The sequence below is a fragment of the Haliaeetus albicilla genome, chromosome 25 (genome assembly GCF_947461875.1).
Source record: "Haliaeetus albicilla chromosome 25, bHalAlb1.1, whole genome shotgun sequence".
In the NCBI taxonomy this organism is placed as follows: Eukaryota; Metazoa; Chordata; class Aves; order Accipitriformes; family Accipitridae; genus Haliaeetus; species Haliaeetus albicilla.
Genome location: NC_091507.1, coordinates 8,204,786 through 8,228,235, shown reverse-complemented (window position 1 = coordinate 8,228,235; position 23,450 = coordinate 8,204,786). Strand labels below are relative to the sequence as shown.

At 40.0% G+C, this 23,450-nt stretch overlaps 2 protein-coding genes across 4 annotated transcripts in view; both read right to left on the bottom strand.

Annotated features, from left to right (window-relative positions):
- LOC104317856 (arylsulfatase D) overlaps nt 1-23,450 on the bottom strand; it is a 112,736-nt gene that overhangs the window by 49,409 nt on the left and 39,877 nt on the right. The gene's annotated exons all lie outside the window — the stretch shown is intronic.
- On the bottom strand, nt 1,923-16,957 carry LOC104317855 (arylsulfatase D). 3 transcript variants are annotated; one of them, XM_069770477.1, is made up of 12 exons: nt 16,348-16,957; nt 14,719-15,055; nt 14,387-14,488; nt 13,682-13,831; nt 12,605-12,726; nt 11,041-11,163; nt 7,469-7,892; nt 6,596-6,732; nt 5,470-5,604; nt 4,657-4,819; nt 4,241-4,362; nt 1,923-3,621 (listed from the first exon to the last, which is right to left on the bottom strand). In XM_069770477.1, exons 3-12 carry the CDS (start codon nt 14,464-14,466, stop codon nt 3,251-3,253), a joined length of 1,827 nt encoding a protein of 608 aa, XP_069626578.1. In that variant the 5' UTR covers nt 14,467-14,488; nt 14,719-15,055; nt 16,348-16,957; the 3' UTR covers nt 1,923-3,250. The 3 variants fall into 3 exon arrangements, with proteins under 3 accessions (XP_069626578.1, XP_069626579.1, XP_009917157.2); XM_069770478.1 differs by having other exon boundaries at nt 14,387-14,436; nt 16,348-16,954; XM_009918855.2 differs by lacking the exon at nt 14,719-15,055 and having other exon boundaries at nt 14,387-14,436; nt 16,348-16,955.

Below are 23,450 nucleotides of genomic sequence, written 5' to 3'. Positions count from 1 at the left end.
TTTATTTGCTATGTACTTTCTGAGTTTTATATCTCAGGATCCTGTAAAGCAAAGAGGAATAGCCTTGTTCTTTTTTGCAACTTCCTGTCAGATGTGGCCACAACAGATAAATTAACAATGTGTAAAAATCCTAGTCTCAAATCTCCTGAAATTGGTAGTTTTCACTGATTTCAATGAGCTTCCAAAAACCTGAAAATGCCAAGCAATTGAAAAAAAAAAAAAAAAGGCAAAAAAAAAAAAAGCTCAAAGAACAGGTTGCAATATGTTAGTAAATATTAACTGTTAGATCTTTCAGTTTGCAAAATAAATCTAGATGCTCTCTTGACATGGGGAAAAGCTGGTAGCCCAGCTGTAAGAAACCGCAGCTCTCACTGCCACAATAGCTACACAGTAAATGGAAAAGGGGATTAGCCTGAAGGTGAAAAATTGCTTGGAAAAAAAGGACTTTTGAACAAATTGATGACAAGAAGAGGTTAAGAACAGCAAAAAGAGAAACCAGTTCCCATGGTATTTATAGAATGTACAGGAGATGGTACATTCTTTGTAAGTGAATAAGACTACCCTAAAGAAATACCTGCCTTATACACTTCTTCAACTGGAAAACAGCCCAAAGGACTCCTAACAGTGGCAAATATTTGTGTGAAAATGGATGTTCATTATACTTACTGTCAAGGAGATTATTTTGATGCACTACTTTGTTTTTATCTGAAAAATGCCATTCTGAGTCTATCAAAACTGCTTGTAACCCTATGCCATGTTTCTCAGACTACACCATACATGTCAACACAATGTATGGAGACAGTGACTGGCCATGTCAGTGTCCTGTGCATGTGTGTGTGTCCGTGTCTCTGGGATACACGCTTAGCTTCATCACGGGTTGAATCTGCAAGGGGGAAAGTGGCAGCCGTGTCCCCCAGCCTGGGCAGAGACCCTGGGTCCCCGGGCACCAGGTTGGGCTCCAGCAGCCGGGCAGGAGGGTCCTGGGCTGGGGCAGCTGGAGGAGGCTACCATGCTCCCAACAGCACTTAACACAGTAAGGTTAGAATTCCCAAAGAAAAAGGAAATTAAATGAATTAAAGATTGTTCTGCTTCAGAAGCACAAGAAAGTAGGATACCATAACCTGCTGGCTACTCAAAGTAAAAAGAAAGACAATATGGTTTTGTCAAGGCAACCTTTACTATTGCCCATGACCGTTCCATGAGTAATGTCCATGTTAACCAAGCCCTGAACATTTTCTGATCCCATGGCACTGCATATTGGCAGGGCCTCATAACTGTGATTACATGGGCAAACACCAGTGTCCAGGACAAATTCTAGCTCAGAGGTCTTCTTTTACTCTCTATCTCCAAATGGATATCCTACAGTGCTTTGAAGTGTTTCTGTGCCAGAAAAACTGGTTCAATCATATGAACAGGTATTATAACCACATATTTTTAAAGGTGTTGAAAAATTGAGAGGATGTAAAATCCCAGATATTAAACTGGCTTGAGAATGGAAGCGGGATCTTGGAAAATGACTGAGAAAATTGAAAAATGCCAGTCTGATTACGGTAATTTAATGTAAAGAAAACACTGCACATTGAATATGAAAAGACCTTTAAATCTAGCCAAGAAAGAATCCATGAAATAGAATACATTCAAATGAGAAATAAAGCATACACTCTTAACAATGGAGGAAACGGAGCAACAATCCAGTACAAGTGAAGTGATGGATTCACTTCATCTCTTGAAGTTTTCACAGTAAGACTGAGTGCCTTTCTCATCAATAGCACTGATGGAGAATCAGGGCGAATTATAACAGTCTGAAATGCATGAGGTCATGGCATACAATAAAACTTTGCTTTTAAGCTGTAGGACTTTGCTTACCTGCAGATTTCCTGGTGCCTGAATTGTGGGAAACAAGGAGGGAAATGAAACCAAAATAAACCAAACGTTTATCAAAGGACATGAACAAGAGAAATGGGTCCTAGCATGATAGTTGGAAAAATAGTAAAAAACATGTGAAATAAATTGAATGGGCAAATTATGTTCTCAGATGCCTACATATTCAGATATACCAGTGTAAACATGTCCATGTGAACAGATATATACTGTACCCTACAAATAAAAGAATTACCTGCAAGGCTACTTTAATAGGAACAACTACTTTAACACGAAGAAGGAAAGAACTGAATATACAGCAGCAAAGGAGCTAGATCTAAGTAAATCTAGCTGTTTGCTGAGATGAAAATCTAACTTGTGAAGCAAAAAATACCTTAATTCTGCATTTCTTTTTTTAACCGTAAATTAGAGTTTGTTTTTATAATTAGTATTGGGCATCTTTCAAAGAGTCTTTTCCGAACCTACTACTTGTTAGCAGGAACCAGTTACGGCTGAGATACAGGCAACAAGGTAACTTGTTGTGCAGTCCTGTGCCCAAATGACTAAACTGGTTATCAGTTGGCATTTCTGTGACCATCAATGCTGCTAAGCCCTTGCCAGTGCTCCTTAGACATCTGGGTGCAATGGGAGCTTTGGAAAGGAAAAATCATTTCCCTTTTGTGTTCTCCATCAAAAGAGGCTGACTCCAATCAGAGGACTCCCATCCTTCTCAGAAAGCACAGACAGCTCTTACCCAGCTTGTCATGTTTCCAGGCTTTATGCCTCACCCAGGCAATTCCTCCTGATCCAGAAGCCACAGGCTAACCAGCTGCCATCATCACTGCTGTTGGAGGGACTAGCTACAAGGAAAGGAGGAAGCTACTTTTAAAGGAGATTTGGTGAGGAACTGTGGGCAAAATTATTGTCGAATTCTTTTGGAAGCAGTAGTCTACAAAAATTTATTATAGGGGCATCTTATGCATTGCCAGTAAGGATATCAAAATGAAGGGAGACCTCAATCCAGGAATCACTTAGAAATTCAGAACAAAAAACCAAAGCAAAGCTTCTAAGTATACATTCATAAACAACAAAACATAAGTTATATCATTACTTGTATAGCTCTAATCTTGGCCCGCTTCAGTGCATTTGAACTATTCATTCAGTTGTCAGCAGATGCAAGTTAAAACATGCTCTTCAGATCTTTCTGTCTTGATCCCTCCCTGAGACTGTCCAGCCTAAAGCCACCTTTACCAAATACGGTGCCATTCACTGGAACAATTCTCAAATAAAGTCTCCATTAAAACAACCAACCAACCCATCAATCAACACCCTCAAAGAAAACACTCGTGATCTAAAAACACTTTGGAGGAAGGAACTTTGGTTCTTTCCTTTAGAGGTCGGCAAGTTTATTATCACCTTCCTTATCACACCAACAGAATGGGAACATCCCACAGCACGGCTGCAGCCACGGCTTCCACACCACGTTGTACACGGAGAGCTGCTCTGGGACTGGAGTCAGTGTCCTGCGATGCTCTTCTATGGCTCTTCCCATCTTCCTTATTACAGTGTCAAAGAGGGGCTCGGTGTCAGGCGACAGAGGTTTGGCTTCAGAAGGGTCTCGCGAGAGGTCAAAGAGCAATGGAGGGTCGTGATGGGTCACGCCTTCCCCAAAACATGGGCAAAATCCTCTATCATAACAAGCCCCAGCTCCGAGAGGACGGAAGATGGGGGTCATGTAATGAGCTTTCCAGATGGCTCCACCTGGCAGGAAAGAAAGAAGGCTTGCAATGACACTGGTGGTTACCACAAGGCATTAGAAGAGTGAATGTTCTTCTAGAGTTCATTTCTGGTTGCACTTCAGCTCTACACTTACTAGTTCATATAGTATTGTAATTTCATTTAAAATTAAAAGTGTCACAGATTTAAACCAATAATGTAAAATGATTTCCGACATTTTGAAATTTCTCCAAAATTTTCAGCAAGTATCATTTGTCGCTCACTTTGGGTTTTATGAAGACATGAAAAACAAATTTGGGGTTTCCATGGCTTGTTTCCGTGGTAAGGTAGCAGAAGGACAGACAAAGGGCTGAGGCAAGGACTTCTCCATGAGACAAGGAGGGCATGGACTCCCCAGGCCTTGCATTCAGACAGAGAGGTGGGTGAGACCCATCCTGAGCTCCAGTAGGCTGCCTGGCATGCCACGTGCCTTGAAGCCCTGAACAAATTCTTTGTGCCATACAATATAGGCAATGCTAGTTAGTTGTTTACCACCTTACACTTGGAACTACTCGGAAAGCTGCAATCCCAGAAAAAATGTGTTAGACAAATATGCCCTCCCATAGATTGAGCCTAATTCTTGGGAAAGAAGTTCTGTACTCACTGTCCTTCTGGTGCCACCGCACGGCGTGTAAGTGAATGCCACAGTAATGAAACAGGAACTCGTGCTCTGAGTGCTCAACTGTTCCTCGCAGTAAAGGCATCAGATCCCGGCCATCAATTACCCTAGCAGAAAAAACAGAGACCATCAGACTGGGGTAAGCTGTACAGGACTGCGTTCCTTCTGCACACCTCTTGCTGGAGCTGGCAACTCTGAACGAGGAAGGTGCTTGTAGAAGATTGCAGGTAAATGGTGAATCTCAAATGTAGAGAAGAGGTGACTGAGCTGTGGTAACGTTTATGTGTCTAGAAAAGGAGCAGGAGTGAAAAAGAAAATGTCAGACTCTGCAAATGTGTTTCCAAACTAGATTTTCCATTGTTTTGGGAGAGAAGGAGGAATAAAGACACTTGTGTTTGTACCTGTCCTGGGGTAGTACCCCTCCAGCCAGATGAACTACTGTAGGATAAATGTCCATAAGGCTTGTAGGTTCATCAATAACTGTGCCTGCAGATAACACTCCTGGCCATCTAAATATCCCTGGGACACGGATTCCTCCTTCCCAGCCTCCCATAGCTTTTCCACCTTTCATTAAAAAAAAAAAAAAAAAAAATTCATTTAAAAAAGTTTCATTTAAAATAAAGAGAAATTTTAGACAAATGTTATTGTGTTATCATGAGATAATGTTACCTTTATGAGCCTTCCTTACTCTTCTGTTTTTACTGCTAAGCTCCTTGTCCTCAGCATCAGTAAAAGCGTGTTCACTATATCAGACCCCTTGAGTGACCTTACACACTTACTTCCTTCTATTGTCTTACAAACACATTGTCCCATCAGAACTCAGCGTCAATAAAATTTTCAGGTATAAAGTGGTTTCCCAGCTTAGTTCTCCTCTCTCTTTTACAAACCTGTAACATACCTGTTATAGGTAAGGCAAGGGTTCAGATGCAAGATGCAACTAATATTTAATGAGAAGTTACACATGCTTAATCAAAATTACCTGTGATCAGTTGCCTCATGAGGAAATGCCAATTTGAGAATTCATGCTTATAAAGAACACCTGCACATGCTAGAATTGTCTAAATTTTTTAATGCCTGATTAGAATGAGACAAATTTTCTTCTCAATGATAAATCACTGTTACTGCTTGAGTGTACAATCTTACCTAAGCTTTAGCGGTATCCTGAGTACTTTACTAGTTGTTGCTGGGTTGTCACCTTCCCTGCTAGCTCTTACCTCTGTATATTCCGTTCCAACCACCCAGCTGCCTTTTGCCTTCTTGTCTTTCCAGCCATCCACCATGATCAGAGGCAAAGTAAACTAGTGTAGTATTTTTCAAGCCTTCCTTGTCAATAACATCCAGAACCTGGCCTGTAAACACAGGAATATGTGTGTATTAAAAAGTAAAAATATCACTTACACTACATAAATTTTAGCCTCTGACTTGTAAACTTTCATTCACGTAATTTTTTATCGATGTAGTGCTGCTCATTGTTTAAAAGAAGAGTTTTTTAGCATCAAGATTTGTAGTTGTGATTTCACTGCCTGTAAAAGCACAGATTTGTGATGTGCTGTAACTGCTTTATTATTAGTATTATAACAAAGGAGTGCAAGAACCGCAGTCACAGACCAGAAGCCTGTATTTTAAAGTGCGGAAGTGCTGTGTGCTGTAAAAATACAGAAAGAAAGCATGATCCAAAGCCCCTAAAAAGTTAGATTCTGCATCAGTGATGGCCATCGTGAGAAATGAGGGAAAAATGTCATGTACTCTTATCTTATATTTTCTAGACCACAGTTAGTATTTGCATTAAATTACTGGCTGGATATAATATGCATTAATAACGTAGTTCTTTTTTATTTCGAAGTCATTCTTGAGCTGTTTCTGATACTTAATTATATTTGTGGTGTGTAAGTGTTTGACAGGTAGGTTTGAAAACCAGTTCTTTCTGTATGTGTACCTGATTCTTATCCCTTTTGCAAATGTGGCTACATGACCATAAGGGGTTCAAATTACCTGATATTCAATAATCACAGAAAACTAAATAATTCTCACTTATTTAGTAAGAAGAGCAAGAGAGGTCCTTGACAGAAGCCAAGAGGACATGGTTAAAACCGGTAAACACTAGATAAAAAACACCGAGTGAACAGAGACTCCTTTGGTCCAAGACTAGAGAAAATAAAAAGGCAACACTGTAAGACAACAGTGCTCATACAAGATTGACAGATTTTCATTAAAAGCTTAGGACTTTTTTCTTCTTGCTTTTAATACTTTTATTCTTTTAATAACAACTGAATTTTTATTATATATTCAGACCTAGGTATTAGGTAGTTGGAGACACTGTAATTTGCTATGGTGACTTACCCACCATCCAGTCCATCTCCTCTACATTGTCTCCATATAAACCATGACGGCTCTTCCCAAGAAACTTCTCTGTGGTGAGAAGAGGGGTGTGGGAATGCAAAAAAGAAAGAAAGAGGAGGAATGGCTTGTGCTTATTTCTAAAAAACAGAAATCAACACTGTTGTTAGGGAGGCAGGTTCTCAATACATACAGAGGTCAGTCATAATGGAAAATGGTATGATTTGTATATACACATATTTCAACAATCACTTCAGAAACATCTTACTTTGTAAGGTATTAAAACCCAGTGATTAGGATCTGTCTGACAAAATAATGTTTGGTGTCTATAAAATGACCCTCGTTATTTCCTGAATCATACATAGAAGAGTTCCAGGTTGAAGCTCCACTTTGTGCTGTTGCAAACCACCACAGTGCTACTGAAACGAAGGCAGTAGGTTCATCTCCTGCCAGCTGTTGCCCATGTGTCAGTCCATAGATAAGGCTCTCCTCACAGCTGTACTTCTCCTTCCCCAGCCCCCCCCACATTTCTGCCATCAGCTGCTATCCCTTAAAGCTACAATGTTGATCTCATTGATTGAAATATGTATTTCCTCAAAATAGCTTAGAAATATTCAATTCAACGCATGGAAATTTGGAAACATTATCAGCTTTAGTGAAGTTGGGAATAACAGACATCCCTAAGCAGCAGCTAATTTTTGGTGTAATAATATGATAACATTATTAATGTTATTAATAATTAATAGACATAATAGTACTTATAATCATATAGAATACTATAAAAAATAATAAAAACTTCACATGGGAAAGTGCTGTTTTAAAGTTGCAAGACATGCAAGAACCAGAAAAATTGTGATCAAAGGAAACACACTTTACCTTTCAACAAATGAAATGGACTCTCTCAAGATAAGGGATGTAGTCCTGTCTGTCACCATTGGCTGCTCAGTAACTTCATGGTTTCTCATCATAATGCAGTTCCAGTATCGTACAAACCCGTAACTTGAGAACCAGGATATGAAGAACAGGAGGCTAAACCCAGCAAGGCAGATCAGCATTTTCCAGCGGACTGAAATCAAGCCGGTCAATCTTCCCAGGGCAGCAGTGAGCGTAACGAGGCCAACCATCTGAGTGGAAAGCCAGAGTTTCCTTCTAAAGGCTCTGTCCATCTCTGGTGTTTCATTTGGTTGGCAGTCACTTATTAGTGTAAAAGGCATCCCATAAAAATAGTCAAACCCATGGTTTAAAGGGTGATGACAATGGTCATTGCGGGATTCACAGTTAACACCTTGATGCCACTTCCCTGAAAATACAGATTATTAGAATGTAAAGAGATAATATTTAAAAATGGACTTTTCCTCATACAAAACATTTCTCAAAAAATGGTTGGTTTTTTTTCCTACTTGTGATAACTTCTTCATCCTACACATATATACCAAGTATGTACTAATATAACGGGATATATCTTATGATTGATGAAAGCAAAGCAAACCTCCTCAAATTATAAATTTCCAACAGAGTTATTGGTACTCTGTATACATATTCACGTCCTGTAGCTTTGTTCAAATGTAAAAAACTGGACTATAAAGGGAACTAGAAATGAAGAAGAATTCAAATTTTCAGAACCAAGCAAAAATGTATGGCCTTCCTGCAGACCTGTCAAGTATGAAATAGGAGGAAAAAGTCCTTTTGTAAGCTCAGGGCAAAATACCGTTGTTCTGTTGTCCTGTTGTCTCTTTACCTTCAAGGTGCTATGCAGACTTGTTTCTGGAAAGTTTTGAACAGCTTGATGTCAGGACTATGGCAACGCTCAGCGACGCGTTGGTGCCAGCTAGATAAGGGAAGCTATGGATAGTGTAGTCAAGTAACTCGCAGCCCAACAGTGGGTTTGGCAGACAAACCACCAGATCCAGAAGAACTTGAGCTCAGGAGATCAGGATTTCTCATGAAGCTGTACATATGTAAATAACTTTGCTGATAATAGTATCTCTGTGTACTGGATGAGAATAAAATGCCTTGTTTTATAAGTATTTTTGCCATTTATTTGTATTTCATCAAATTTAATAAGTCAAACCCTTCTTCTTTTAAATTCTGAAGTCTTCAGTATCAAAAGGAACATCTCCTGACCTTTTGCAATACAATTTGTTCTTCATTATGAACATATGTCCTCTATTATGATGAATGGCACATCAAACTATGCATTTGGTTCCCCTCCAGACTATTCAAACAGACTGGTTAGGCACTTACACAGAGACATAAAAAGTTGGCTGATTTGGCTTAAACACTGAGGCTTGTGAGAATCTGAATCAAGCAACCAAAATCTACCTCTCATCAGAGAGATGCAGTTTAATTGCATTTTATGATCTCTGATGTAATGCAGGCCTTGGATACCAGATCTATAGATCAAAATGAACTTTTAGAATTTTACTTGAAAACTAATTTGCAACTAATTCTTATTGTGGAGTAAGGAACTGTGTACTTACAGAAGGGTATTACCCTAAACAAGTGGTTCACTATGTTACCAATACATATACTGGCAGCCAACGCCGAGCAGGTTTCCATAGAGTTGCTGTGCATTACAATAGGAGCAGAAAAAACTGCTTCAGAGGAAAAAAAAATGCCGCTTTTTGAACATAACTATAAAGAAAGTGTGAAAGTTCTGTTCTAGGTGGATGAATTGCTTTCAGCTAAAATCTCTACTCAGTTTACCTCTTGACATATTTAGAGCCAGCTATAGAATGAAATGGGTTTGTAATCAATACATTGATGCATTGGTCATAAATACAGGTGCAGCAAAAGTATCTTTGGACTTCAGATACACTCCAACACCTAAATCTCCAGCTGAGGTTGATAAAGGCTTCTGACATGCTACAAAAGACTCAAATCTCCAGAAGACAAACTAAGTGTATAATTAAGATAAATTAATCTTTGAGGGCATATGTTAGACAACATTGTTTTTCTGACTACAAAGAATCTGCAAAGGGCTTCCCAATGAAAAGTCTCATTATCACATCAAGCTGCAGGTTATTAATAGAATTCAACTTTGCAATTAAACGGGTTGTGCTCAGAGCAAAACAATCACAAACCATTCAGGTGAGACTATTTAGTGCTCAATCAGCTGTGGTGATGTGGGTAGATGTTGTACAACATTTCTTGCTTCATGACTTGAATATAAAGTTGTTCTTACAGGTTTTTTTTGTGTCACTTATCACCAGTGCTTTCCGTGATTCCCTACAGTGTAATTAATCAGAATCTGTCAATCTGGTTAAACTAAGTGATGCTCTTGGTGTCTATAGTGTGATTTTAGCTGAGATGCCCGCAGGGAAAATGCCAGCCCATTTTCCTAGCTGCTTCTAGGAGGTATGCAGCACAACCTCCCTTTGGCAAAATGGAGACAAATCTGATTGTTTTGTTAGTGATTACATACTGAAACCAAGCCGAAGCACGTGGCTAATAGATACGGGCTTTTTTATGAGCTGATTAAAATAACTAAAATAATATTGCTACAGAACTAACAGGAAAAGAAGGTTCAGTAATATAGAACTTAAAATGCTTGGAGGCCTTCATTTAGTATTGCCCTTTAAGGTTTAGATTTATTCTGCTGGATAAATACAGATCCATTTCTGCAGACACTTTTCTTAGTAAACTCAGTTTATTTGTGCAGCCGGTATTTTTACGTGTCAAACATAGATTTTGGATATTGGCATTTAGATGCTTAGGTGAGGTAGGTCAAATTGCTGAAAAATCAGCTCAGGAATGTTTGTGTTTTATCAGTCTGTGGAACTATGTGACATATCTAAGATAAATAATTATTTGAAACTGGATCATGACCAAAAGTTACAACTGTATTAAAAAAAAAAAAGTCCTATAAAATATAAAGTAAAATGGAATTTATATTAATGCTGAAGGAGGCAATGTTTTATGGGCTGTACTGAAATCTTGGTGAACTATAGTGGCACGCTATAATTAAAGAAAAAATAATTGCTTTGTTTCTGTTTTTGAAAGGCCAAATCCTGTGATATTATGAACTGGCTCTATTGTTTTAATTAGCATCTGTTCCATTTTGTTGTGAATCTGCTCTGAACTGTGTATAGCATCATCATGCATGTTTAAACGACACTCATGTTTTTGTATTTTATGAAATACTATTGGAATAATTATCATATACCTGGTAGAATAGTATTCAAGAAATAGTAACATATTTTCCATTATGTATTTTAACAACCACAGCTGTGCTTGAAAGCAGGTCAACAGTATTGTTCTCTTTATCAGTTGTCTGTTCTTATAAGAGAGATTCTTTTTGGTCAGGATTTCTTCTTACAAGATATTCTTAAATCAGGAAATAAAAATATTACACCTGAGGTATAAGCAGTTGCTAACTAAAACAAATGGTTTGAGTGAGCTGTGCAGGTGAAACACGTTCTAGGCCATCTTCAGGAGTGTCCCCATACCTATCAGTCCCGTGCTGTAGCCTTGCTGCTGCAGTATTTTGGCAAAAGTGGTTTCATTCGGAGGAAGCCCTCCTGAGCCGCCGTTCCAAAAAATAACACGATAATTGTTTATAGCATCCATCCCTAAAAAATACAGTAACAAACAATCTTAGTAAGTATAACTGGTAGAGTGCTTTTATCAGCCATACTTTCTTGTTTCTTGGTTTCACAGGTATGATAGTGTTAAATGTTTATCCTAGTGCTGTTTGTTTGGGGAAATGAATCTAGGACTTTGGACAAGATTAAGAAAGAATGAAGTCTCTCCATTATATAATAGATTTTCTTCTTTGTATCTCATACTGAGACATTTTATTTTATTTCATTTGGAACAGCACAGTTGTATAGGAGCTTTTATATACCACAGTGACATCCAGGTGGTATGAAGAGTACTCTGTGTGATGGTGAGGGCAGGGAGACCTCAGCCCTCTGTCAGCCTCAAACTCCAGCTTGCATTAGGCTGCCTGGGAACTCAAGATTTCCCTGCACAGTGGTATGGCTGGTATCCGACTCCTGAAACCCACAGAGCAGCTATCTAGCACTGCAATCTTCTCCTCACCTGCAGGTTTACACCCTGTAATTTAGCATTATATACTGGCATAACCCCATCATACAACGTTATGTGAAGTACAATCTGTCATGGGAGCGCTGAATGTCTCTGGCCCTGTTGTTAGAGTGGGAGAGAGTCTGTACAAGCTCATGTGTGTTTTCAAGCTATCCATCTCAGTGGGAGCTGTCATGATAAAAGTAGGACAACATGTCAGCTTCACAAATGCCTCGGGAATGAAGGCACTGAAGATCATTTGCAATAGAACAAGCATTAGAGAGTTGCTGTTAGAAACATGTGGAGCTATTTGTTTTTCATACCTCTTCATCTCAGGGGTGCAGTTTGACAGGATAGTATTTTTTCTTCAAAAACAGAACTGGGAAAAATAATATAGCTGTCAAACTGTTATTTCATAGGATGGATGAATCGTGACACATAGGTAACAAAGCTTTCCTGTAAGTGACTCGTTCTGCACCTTGACTGGAGGGAATGGACACACATCTGCATAGATCTACTCTGCTCTCTGCAGCGCTAAGCTGTTTCTGGTATCTGATGAGGAGTCACCCATGGTAGAAATTAATGTAACTAGTGCTTTAGAAATGTGTTATTACTATTCACGTTCTGTGTAATGACTTTTTTGAATGTAACAATTTGTACTAACTCCATTCTGGCTGCAGTCTGAGCAATAGAGCATGAAAAGGTAACTGAAGTTGTGAGCTGGGGGGGAGCGTGCTGCTCTGCAGAGCTGGTTCTTCTCTGCTCTGCTTCCCCCCCAGCTCACTTCATTGTACCCCATAAATAGATGCCACCTCAAAGGTACTAGGCCTAGCTGCTATGTGTTTGTGTGCCTCAGTGAGGGATGACGTGTCAGTGGCACCCCGTCTATTTGCACACCCTCGTTTCTTTTGTGCCCATTGTATGACACTGTTCCCTTCAGCAATAAAGCAATGTCTAAAGGCTGCTTGGTTTTGCAAGGCAAACCTGATCGGATGGGGTATCTGCCAGTGAGGAAAGCTGCTCTGCTGGGGGTGCAAAGTGGAGCCGCAGCGATGTGTTGGGTCAGTTTTACTCCTTCCTTTGCCAGCTGATCAATGTTTGGGGTCCTAAAAATGCAACCAAAACTGTCAGATATTATTCAGAGAGTCTTCAAGGGAATGGGGATGAGGAATAATATACTTATCTTTATTTTGGGAAGTTTCTTCTATTTGAAGATGGCCAGGAAATTTTTTTTTTTTTTATTTTAATTTTCTCAAGTGAGGGGGGAAATTTTTTTTTTTTTCTTCATTAACAATAGCTGTCTGGATAAATTTCAAGCCAATCATTCCTTCTTGTTTCCCAAGTCCTATGAAGGGCCTTGCAGAAATGTACCCCACCGCTCTTCAAGAGAAAACTCATGCCTCAGGGATGATGCTATGCTGAAGTGGAGGCCCGGCCATGCAGAGCCCCATCAGCTACCTATGGTCATCAGCTACTTGTCAGAAACTTGCTGGCTGGTGCCAATCAGGGTGAGATTCTGAGAACTTTGCTGGATGAGAGGAGTGATCGTACCAAATGTAGTTTTGTTCAGAGAAGTGACAAGCTGGTAGGAAGCCAGCTTGGTAGGAATATTGTGGCATGATTTTCAAAAAGAAGGCAAATTCTATGTCCTTGGGTCTGAAAAGAGAAGCATTTCCTAGTAACATAGCTTGTTGCACTGGTTTATACTGTGTTTTGATGTGAGACAGGGAAAGAATGGCAAAATAGAGTTAAATGAGGTAATGAGGCCTGATACATTGAAAGATGGGACAACGTTTCTATCTTCGGGTATGTGCAAGAGCTTAGCTCTTTGTCATTGTCGGGCAATTAAGGAATACACAAGAACAGTTGCAATACTCCCACGGTAAAGCAGCTCTGGCTAGCAGAGCTGGCCCTGGGAATGCCCTCTAGGCTGTGAGATAATCCTATTTCTCTATGAAATGAACTTGAAGACAGCTCAAACAGCTGATGATGGGCAGACGATTGCAGTCTTACATTAAATAACGCACCAGCTCTGTTCACTGTTAAGCTCAGTTTCCTTACCTGATAGTATCATTCCCATAGCAACCTACATCCCCTATGCCGAGATCATCAGCCATCAACAGGACAATGTTTGGCTGTGTGATGATGGAAAGCTGTGTAAGTGGTGGCTGCAGAAGCAGACTGAAAATCAGGGCTGTGACCAGGGATGTCCTGAAACACAGAAGAAGGAAAGAAGCCAGTGACCTGGCCATTCATTACTCCCACCGCACGCGGCTGAAGATGCTCCCGCATGAGCTTGGCTGCAGACCAGACCACTCTCTGCCCAGACATAGAGCGTGTGTTAAATTTTGATCATTGACCCAAACAGATGTTAGAAAAAGGAAAATGCCAGGACCACAACTTTAAAAATCTCCTTTTCTCATTGTTTCCAAACTTCCTATGAGCAGTCTCACTTGGGAATTTACATGTGGCAGATGACATACAAGTGATTTTGCTTTTAGGGGCTTGGGATATTTTTTAGAAGTTGGTCTGGGAAACTGAGAATGGGATCAGCTTCCTCTGACATCCTTCTTGCCCAGGCTGGGACTTTTGTGTTATGAAAAAGTTAAGAACAAGAAAAACAAACGAACAAAAAAAATCACATTGTGAGTATACTTTACAGATCAACAATGCTGCTCTTTTATAATACAGTATTACGTCATTATTAAACTTCTTTCACTTAGATCTAAGTATGAAATAACAATAATTAATGAACTTTTTTCTCACCAATAAGGTGTTAGTTGCCAAATCATTTCTGCATTTCGAATGTTCAGATCCTGCAAAACCGAGAGAGAGAGCCTTGTCATGTTTGCATCTTCCTACTAGTCACTGCAATAAAAATAGATTAAAAACTTAATCAAAGCCTATCAAAATTATCTGTTTTATTTACTTCAGTGCACCTCAGATCAGACCCTAAATGAAGAAGAGTACAGGCATTAATGTTATTTTTATGGCTAGCACTTCACTAATTAGAGGAATTTTTGTGTAGAGAAGTTTATCTTAAAATAGCGAAATAATTCTCTTTTCTTACACAACTCAGCTGTATGAAAAATACTTACTGTTCAGAAAGGAAGAGAAGAGCTTTTTAAAATCCAGTCCTCAATATAACTTATTTTTCTGTAATCACAGAGGCAGTAGCAGCCTGCTGCTTCCTCACATAATGTGCCAAGTTTCCTTTCAGGCTTGTAAGAGATATCTCTAGTTGTAGAAACGCTAGTCATCCTCTTCCAACAATGACATTTTCTTAAGACACTGCATTTATGACCTCTTGTTGTTTGACTCTGAGCTGAGCCTCTTCCTTCTTTGTATGTGTCAGATTTCGGGGTGTGATGCTCTTTTCTTCCCCCTCTGCACAGCTTTCTGCAAAGGTTCCTCTGGGACTTTCTCTTCCACTGCCTGTGAAAGAGGCAAACAGAGAAACTGTTTAAAGGCTTTGAAGTAAGGGCCAAATGACCTTGGTTCAAAGGCTTTAAAATAGACTCCTTTCAAATTTATCCCATGTCTGGTTGAACTATCCCAATTTTATAAATTATGTTGCTTTCACATTTTGTTTTCCAGAAATGATAATATTTAGCAGCTTAGTTAATATCCATACTTCTTACATTTTATTAATCAACACTACAAGCCTCAATGTGAAAATTAAAATTTCTATGCTTAGAAAATTGGCATCCAAACAGCTCTAAACACTTCTGTACAAGCACCAATGCTGATGCAGCATCGCTATCTACAGACACTCAGTTTCCTGCATTTGGATTTGTTCCTTTGCTGCATCCTAAGTAGGTATAGGAAAGATACCAGAGGACACCTCAGCCGCCTTCTACGTACACATACTATGTGCCTCCAAATCAGCTGAAATAAAAGGGAGTTGGAACTATTCAAATTTAATTGCGTAATTGATTGTCACTAACTGTTCTCCACGGTAGAGATACACGGATTCAAAGCACAGCCTGGAGCTCAAGGCTGAGCTTCCTCAGAAGCTGCCTGTAAAATAGCAGGGAATATACAGAAAACAGTTACTGCGCTGACAGATATTATCCCTGCCAAGCCATTTCCTTAGTGAAAGGTGATGGGAGTCCAGTCAGAGAAACTTTAGCAGCTCTGGTGGGAGCAAGAGGGTCCGTGAAAGCAGCTTGCCCTGTTCCTCCCCTCTCTTCATCCATTTTAATAATCCAGGCAGGTATATGTTGCAGATCTTTCACATTTTACTGCTTTCCTTTACTGATAGGACTGTTTTGATCTGTCTGTACTTTTCTATCAAAACACTTACAAGATACTGAAATCCCAATTCAAGCCAGTTTGCATAAGAGAAAATATTCATATTTTTAGATGCACTCAGATACACTTTTCACAAGAACAGTACCCATTTGTGGCATCATTGTGGCAACACTCAGTGAAAGGTCTTACAGGTAATTCCATTCAATTTGGTACTGTTCAGCCTGTGAAAATGTCTTTTAAAAATTCCTATTCTGTAGACTTGATATAGATAAAATAAAAGCCAGACTTGTGATAACAAGTTGCCAGCAGCTCTCACTTTATACACAGGCTTGTATGAGAATAATGTTGTAAAGGGAAATGCCTTTTAGAGACTTTCTCAAGATATTTTTATCTACAGAAGCAAAAAAATTTTCCAAATGCCCATTAAAATTTTCCTGTGCGTTTCCCAACATAGTAAGGGAGGAATACGGTACCTGGTCAAGTTATGCTCAAAGCAGGCAGCTGATAGACTGGAACGTGAGCTTATTTTCAGTTGACTTAAAAGCATTCCAGATTTTTCAGCACAATGACTGCTGCTACAGCACAGCGTCTGACATCTGTTTCTGAAGGCCGTCCTTAAATCTGCCCTCGCTGCTCATGCGCACTTCGCCACAGGAAAGCTGTGTTATACCAGGGCTTGCAAGCGGCTGGATGGTCTAACTTCTGGAGTCCCTGAAGCTGCACGGCTCACTGCTGTGTGCACAACGGTGACATTCATACAACGCGTGAGGGCTGGGGAACACCACAGATGTAGCTGAAGTACTTTCTGTCCAGCCACCGGTTTCTCGAGGGAAGGGAAGGACCTCCTTCAAGTCTGAGACACTCCCATGAAAGACACTATAAATAACAGTTCTCTCTCCTCGTTTCCACGAAGGAAAACAGAAAATCACTGTACTTATGAAGCAGCAAGTTTTTTTGTCTGTAGAAATAGAAACTGAGCAAATATCTTCACTTCATGGCAGCCCCGAGTGCCTGCAGCCATGACAAGGTCATCTGCGCACGCCGTCAGAAACGGTTTTAGGGTGTGGGGAGGAAATGCCGGCAACAGACTCGTATTTGCTTTTTCGGAAAATGAGTCATTTGGCTTCACTTCTGGGTGCTGCCTGTTTTCTAGTCATCACTCAAAGGGATGCATTAAGGTTACATGCTGGCTAATGCTTGTCTTCTTGATTTTTCTTGTTTGAGTCCTGTTGTACCGAGTGTTTTTGGAAAGCGTGAGATACTCTCAAACAGCAATCTTGCTTTACTGACAGAGAATTTCCTGTTTTCATCTCTTAAAAGAGAAGGGAGATGTTGTTAGGAGTTGGTGGTTCATCACGAATTGCAGTGCTCAGGTTGGTTTGCTAGTGGAGCACCTCTGAGGCAAGTTACAGCACCATAGGTGATCCCTCCCCTGCTCTCCCCGACCCCAACATTTCCATGCTGGAGTGGTTACAGCCAACACACACACGAGAAGTGACATGTCTAGTTTTCCTTCTCCCAGTGCCCGCTTCCTTATCCCCACCCATGTTATGGCCTCTCAATCTGTACCTTTCCAGTTCCCATTCCCCTTCACTGTGCCTTTAGCACTTCAGGATTCATTAACGTATATAGGGTTTCTTGTTGTCTGATGCCCTCTGCTGCTATTTTCTAAAAAGAAAGCACCTTCTGAGGTGCTGGGGTTTTCTGTCCAGGTTGCAAACAGTCCCAACCGGGCTCTGCTGACTGGGAGAGCCCCTCTTGCAGCTGGGGTCTCCTCCACAGCTCTCCTATTCTCCTGGTGTTCCAGGACTTCTTGCAAATTCTATAGTATTTGTAATGGAGAACCACAAACTATAACTGCTATGTTATTTACTAAATTTAGAGTACAGCAGAAAATTGAATGCATGTCTGCAGTTACACTGCAGGAACACGTCTTTGTGATTTTGTACGTAGCCGCCTTCTAACAGAGAGAGAGCTAGACCCAATCACTGCTGTAAGTAGCAGTCATCGAAATCTGGCTGCTGGGACTTACCGTCTGGGCACAGTTACGGTGTAATGAAGATTTAGGAGGTAAAGTAGTGCTTGTGGTCTCAAGACTTTCCTCTCACAGTGACAACTGGTGCTTATTTTGGTGTTTGATCTTTGGAGGAGGGAAAGGTGAATGCCCTCTCACTGGTGCCACTTAAAGATGGCATTTTTAAAAGGTCGAGGCCAAGCTAATTCTGTTCCCAGCCACTGCACTACTGGCTCTACCTGTTTTTCTGTGGGGAAATCTTTAGGAAGTCTGTATTTGTTCAAAATGTGGAATGAATGTGGAATTTTGCAGAAGCCTTGCATACTCTTGTCTTTTACCCTCATTTTCTTTAAACCGAGTGCTGGAGGAAGTAGCACTCACTGACCCTGTTAAAGTACTTCAACATTTAAGAGTTGAAGGCCCAAGTTAGTGGTGGTCTGATACTAGGTTATGATGATTAAAAGGCTCCCTCTAGTGACTAAATTATTTTTGAATTCTTGTTATGTTTCAGAGAACATTTGATTCACACTCTACCTTTCTAAAAGTCATTGCACAAGGATGTAAAATGGTGTTATTTCTTTGAACTCTGATTTACACTAGGTCTTCAAGGCCTGAAAGCCCAGAGGCAGTTGCAGAGCCTCACCTGGTGTCCCGGAGCATGTAATCCAGGTTTGCGACACCGGGAAGGAACCTGGTTTGTGCACTCCAGAACCGCTCTGCAATGTTAGCCAGAGGGCAGTAAGTAGGGGCGAGAGGGGGAGCTGCTTCAAAAGCGAACTCCTGGTCTGGGGTAAAGCAGTAATTCAGATGCCCCAACTCCTGCCTAAGGCTCGACTTAGAAGGCTGCTGCTCACAAGTCTCAGAGAATGATTCAGATTACTTACACACCATCTAACCTCTCAAGGAAATCTAAAAATCAGTGTGTGTTTCCATTTTTTGAAAAACAGTTTGCTGTGCTGTCTAAGCATAACAGCCTACTTTGGCCAGTATAAATGGTAGGGGACAGGAACCTGGATGTAGGCATGGTCTAACTCTTCAGCAGAGTGGGATGGGAACTTAGCTAAAAAATGGAAAGCTTTTTTCTGGATCTTGCTCCCATGATTTTTGGTGTTTTTTTTTTGTTTTTTTTTTTTTTTTTAATTAAAAGCCATGCATAAGGTGTATAAAGAACACTTACAACAGGAGCCATGGCTTTGGCTTTCCCTTTCAGGAATCCCGCCTTTTACAAGAGAGATGAATGTTAGCTCTCTTCAGAGTAGCTTATAGCTTGTTGCAAGGTAGTTAAAAGCAAAAAGGTCCATGACCACTCTGTCCAGCCCAGGAAAAGCTGCTGTAAACGATGTTCAGTGGGAAAGAAATAGTCTTCTGGTTGTGCTTGCCTGCACAATGTGGTGCTTAATTCAGACTCCCAAGACTCTTCTGCTGCCCTTGATCATGCACTTTTTTTGTCGCAGGTTTACAGCTTCTTTTTTTTTGTTGGCTTCTTCCCACTCAGGAGCGCACAGCCCTTGTGTTGTCCCACAGAGGTGGCCACTTCTCTATATGCCACTCTAGAGGGGCACCCACCTCCTCTAAGCACCATATCATCACTCCCACCATTGACCTCTCTGGACAATGCAGGGCATGTACACATCCATGGCAGTCTGCATGCATACTGCTTTTTAGGAACAGTCACATGTAAGTTAAATGCTTAATAACAGGCAGGTGGTCTTTTATCTCTTCCTTCTACTGCAGTGAAGGTAGTGATAGCTTAATGTGTGTGAATACATATGTACATACCAGAATTTACAGAGCTTATTTCAAATATTTCTATTTTTTTCTCATGGGAAAGAAGAGCAAAATAGATTTAGAACAGTTTCTAGGCAGTTAAGGCTGCTAGAGTAAAATTTACACTGAAAATGTTAAAAACCAAACCAAGAGTGTTTCACGAGTAATAAGATCAATACAGAGTGGAGAGATCTGACACCCCCAAAAAAACCTCCCGAACCCTATGGATTTTTTCTGACAAGCTATAAAATACACAAAACAGATTTTTATTTTGATAGCTGGTGGAAGCAAGGCACATATCTAGCATGTTCTTAAAACCCCTGCCCTTTAAAACTGCTTAAATCTGTAAGAGGCTGGGATAAACCACAATAGTGCATGAGGATCTGAAGGTATTACCTGATCTCATGTTCTGCTGCTTTATGAATTTTCCAGCACTGCAGCTGTTCTTGCAGATACCAAGAGCTGTAGTCTCAGTGGGGTGCTATTCCAACTACAGGGGATGGTTAAAAATCTGCAGTATTTCATTCCAGACTGTCTTCTGATGCTGAGACTAAATACATTCACATAGGCAGAGACTATCTAGAAAAATTACTAAGAAAATTTTGCAAAATATTTTTACTAGCATGATAATTTATAAGATAACATAGTGAAAAACCACAAGCCACCAGTGTGACTAAATAAACACTAGCTAAGGCACGCACAGGGTGTCACAGATTTTCAATGTTTTTATAAACTTGAGTAGTATGAAATCAGGAATGCCTTTGTGCTAATATACTTTATCAAAGATTTTCAATATGAAGTTTAGGAGGCTTTAGTTTCTATTTGTTATTAATTAGCAATTAATAATAATGGGTATTAATAATTAGACATGGTATAAAATTCTAGTAAAATAAACAGCCTAACGACTTTAAGTATGTCATATTCAGGTCAATTTTTCTGTCTACTGGAAAGTGATCATTAAACCATGATAGAGGAAATCTATAATTCAGCATCCACAGAGGTATGGAATCTTAAAAGGTAAAAGGTCTTGAGACTCCTTAACAAGCTGGGCGCCATACCATAGAGCAAGTGTTTCATACAGATTGCATAGGACTTGCAGGGGACAGAACAACACTCATGTTTGTCTGCAAACAGACCCAATGGCAAAGTCAAAAAGAAACTCTGGAGTACATTTTGGTAACGGTTACTATTCTACATTTATAGACATGCTGCTCCTTGTTACTACAGTTCACAAGTCAGCTTAAAACTATCTTCCACAAGTCAGCTTAAAACTATCTTCAGTATTTTTCTGGCAACTTCCACAAGCTGTAGTTTCTGAGTTTAGTGTTTCAAAAGCCATGACACATTTTAATTTCCCTTTAAATAATATTTTTGTATTACAAGCTTCCAGAAGAGCACTTGTCTTTCAGAACTGAGGATCGACTTCAGAGTAGATCCTCTTGCTTATTTAAAATCACAAGTCACATAAATTGTCCATTGCAATTACAACAGTTGAGCACCTGAATGGCTCCAGCACTGCAGAAAGGAGAAGTGCAGGTTCATCACAGGGATTGTTTGCACTTCCAGGGAATGCAGCTTTGCTCCAGAAATCAATGGTGGGAACATTCCTAATGAAGCCACAAAGAAACAGCTTTGCTGTGATGGTATGCATAGAACAAAAACATGGATTAGGAGGCCTGAAATGTTTTTATATCAATGGCATTCTAAAGCCAAGGTTGTACTACAGACTTCTGCTAGCATAGCTATGTTGGTCAAGGGCGTGAAATGCATTTTTGCCGGTGTATTGTGGGAAAGAAATGGCTAAAACAAACTAAAATGCTAGAAGTGATTTTTTTGGTACAAAATGCATCTTCAGCAGAACTGATTGGCTGTTACCATATTCCACTGTGTCATTTAAGTGCTCTGAAAATGGATGTGGTCTCATGCTTTTCAGTCATGAATGTGCTGTATCTTCTTCTAGCATCTCACTTCAACATCTGTAGGTTTGTGAGGAGGTAAGTAAACAGACATATCAGAATACCCTTGGAATTTTTGCTTGTACCTTACATGCTGTGATCTGGAATCCAAATACTATAGCATCTGTAGCCTTATAAAAATGCTGAGTACTATATTTCGCTCTCACTACACCAATTACCTATCAGTTTATGAAGTTATAGATTTAATTCCTTTTCCCCCATGTGTACATTTTATTTTAATATGTCTGATTTTCCTACCCATTCCCTCCTTCTTGGCTTTTTGTGGTTTGTAATTAAGCACTGTAAACCTCCCTTTTTATGGGCCAGTGAATTAAATTCTACTGCTAGTGTTGCTTGGGGAAGGTCACCACTACAGAATATATCCACAAATGTAATTAGAAAGTTTTATCTTTTGCTCCTTCTATAGATATCTATTGAGTCATTAAGAAATGTCTTTGAAATTGTGAATTCTCTTTCATCTTCTTGTTACAGAAGTTTAGGTAGTGACTTTACAGCTGGCATTGTATTAAGCAGATTTTCAGAAGCAGAACTAGAATTCCCTTCTTTCTTTTTTAAAATGAACACGTCTGTGATACTTGGCAAATACTTCTACAGAAAACAAGTAAAATTTCCTTGTATTTTACATGCCACATATTTACTAACTATAGCACTGTTAAAAGTCTCTTTATTTTTAGTTTTATCCTGGAATTTACCAGCTTGGGTTTACCAATGAAGCAGATCAGATTTCCTACAAACTGCAGACTTCCTTCCTTCCCATATTGTGTTACAGGCCCTGGCCAGTTTCAAAATATTAAACAAACCAAGAGTTTCCCCTGTAGTTTTATAACTTAACTGGTCTCCAACCATAAGTACTCAGCAATACCAGGTACTTTATTTCTGCTATGCTGCCAAAGTCAACGTTTGTCTCAAGGGGCTCTCCTTGCTTTTGATCATCAGCAATATGGGCTACCTCCGCGTGCAGGTTTACCAAGGACTCAGAGAGGCTCCAGGCTCTTCATTCATTCCCAGATTTCTTTTCCCTGCAAACCCTTTCCCCTCCTGCCCCACAGCACACCCTGATGTGAGCCCCCTTGCTTCAGTCTTTACTAACCCTAAATGCTCACTGCACCGCAGAAGACCTGGAGATTCAGGTGCTCCCTGAGCAGAGTCTTGCCTTTTCTCTGGCTCTTTCTTCCTACACCCTCCCCTGTGTGGGGACACCCTTTGGTGTTTCAGAGAGCCTGGGCTGCCCACTCAGCTGCTGTCCCAGCGTTCGCTAAAATGTCTGAGACCTGCTACGTCCCTGGACATGGGCTTCTGTCTCTGCCAGGACCAGGGATGCATTACATCTCTTTTTTCTCTCTCTGTCTTCACCCATTCTCTTCTAGTCTGGCTAAGAAGGAAGAGAATTGTGCTGGGGTTTGAAGCTTAACTTCTTTTAGACAGACATAAAAATACTGGAAATGTCACTCTGACTTCAGCAGACTCAGCTCTGACATCTGCAGTTGCCCATGTCATTTCTGGAGACCATCCAGAAGGCTGCCCTCGTTGTTAAAAGAAGAGATGGGATTCTGAATGACACAACTATTCACGTCTGTCCTTTACAGACTCTGCATTAGGGAAATTACATCTTAGCAACTCTAAATTGATTTACATTTCTTATGCACTTATGAGAGTGAATTATTTTTCATATATATTTCATTATGGTACGTATGTGTATGCATAGTATGTGTATCTATCTATCTACCTATGCTTGGAAGAAAATTAAAAGCAGACTATTAGCAATGAAAACAGGTCCAGATGCAGTAATTAGGAGAATATTTGTTATGCTACAGAGCTA

What these genes read in the sequence shown, in the direction of transcription:
- LOC104317855 (XM_069770477.1), bottom strand. Translation starts at nt 14,466, where the DNA reads ATGACAAGGCTCTCTCTCTCGGTTTTGCAGGATCTGAACATTCGAAAT. An exon ending in TCCATTTCATTTGTTGAAAG is followed by an intron (nt 6,733 to 7,468) that starts GTAAAGTGTGTT and finishes TCTGTTTTTTAG; the next exon opens with AAATAAGCACAAGCCATTCC. An exon ending in GGGGTACTACCCCAGGACAG is followed by an intron (nt 4,363 to 4,656) that starts GTACAAACACAA and finishes TTTTTCTGCTAG; the next exon opens with GGTAATTGATGGCCGGGATC.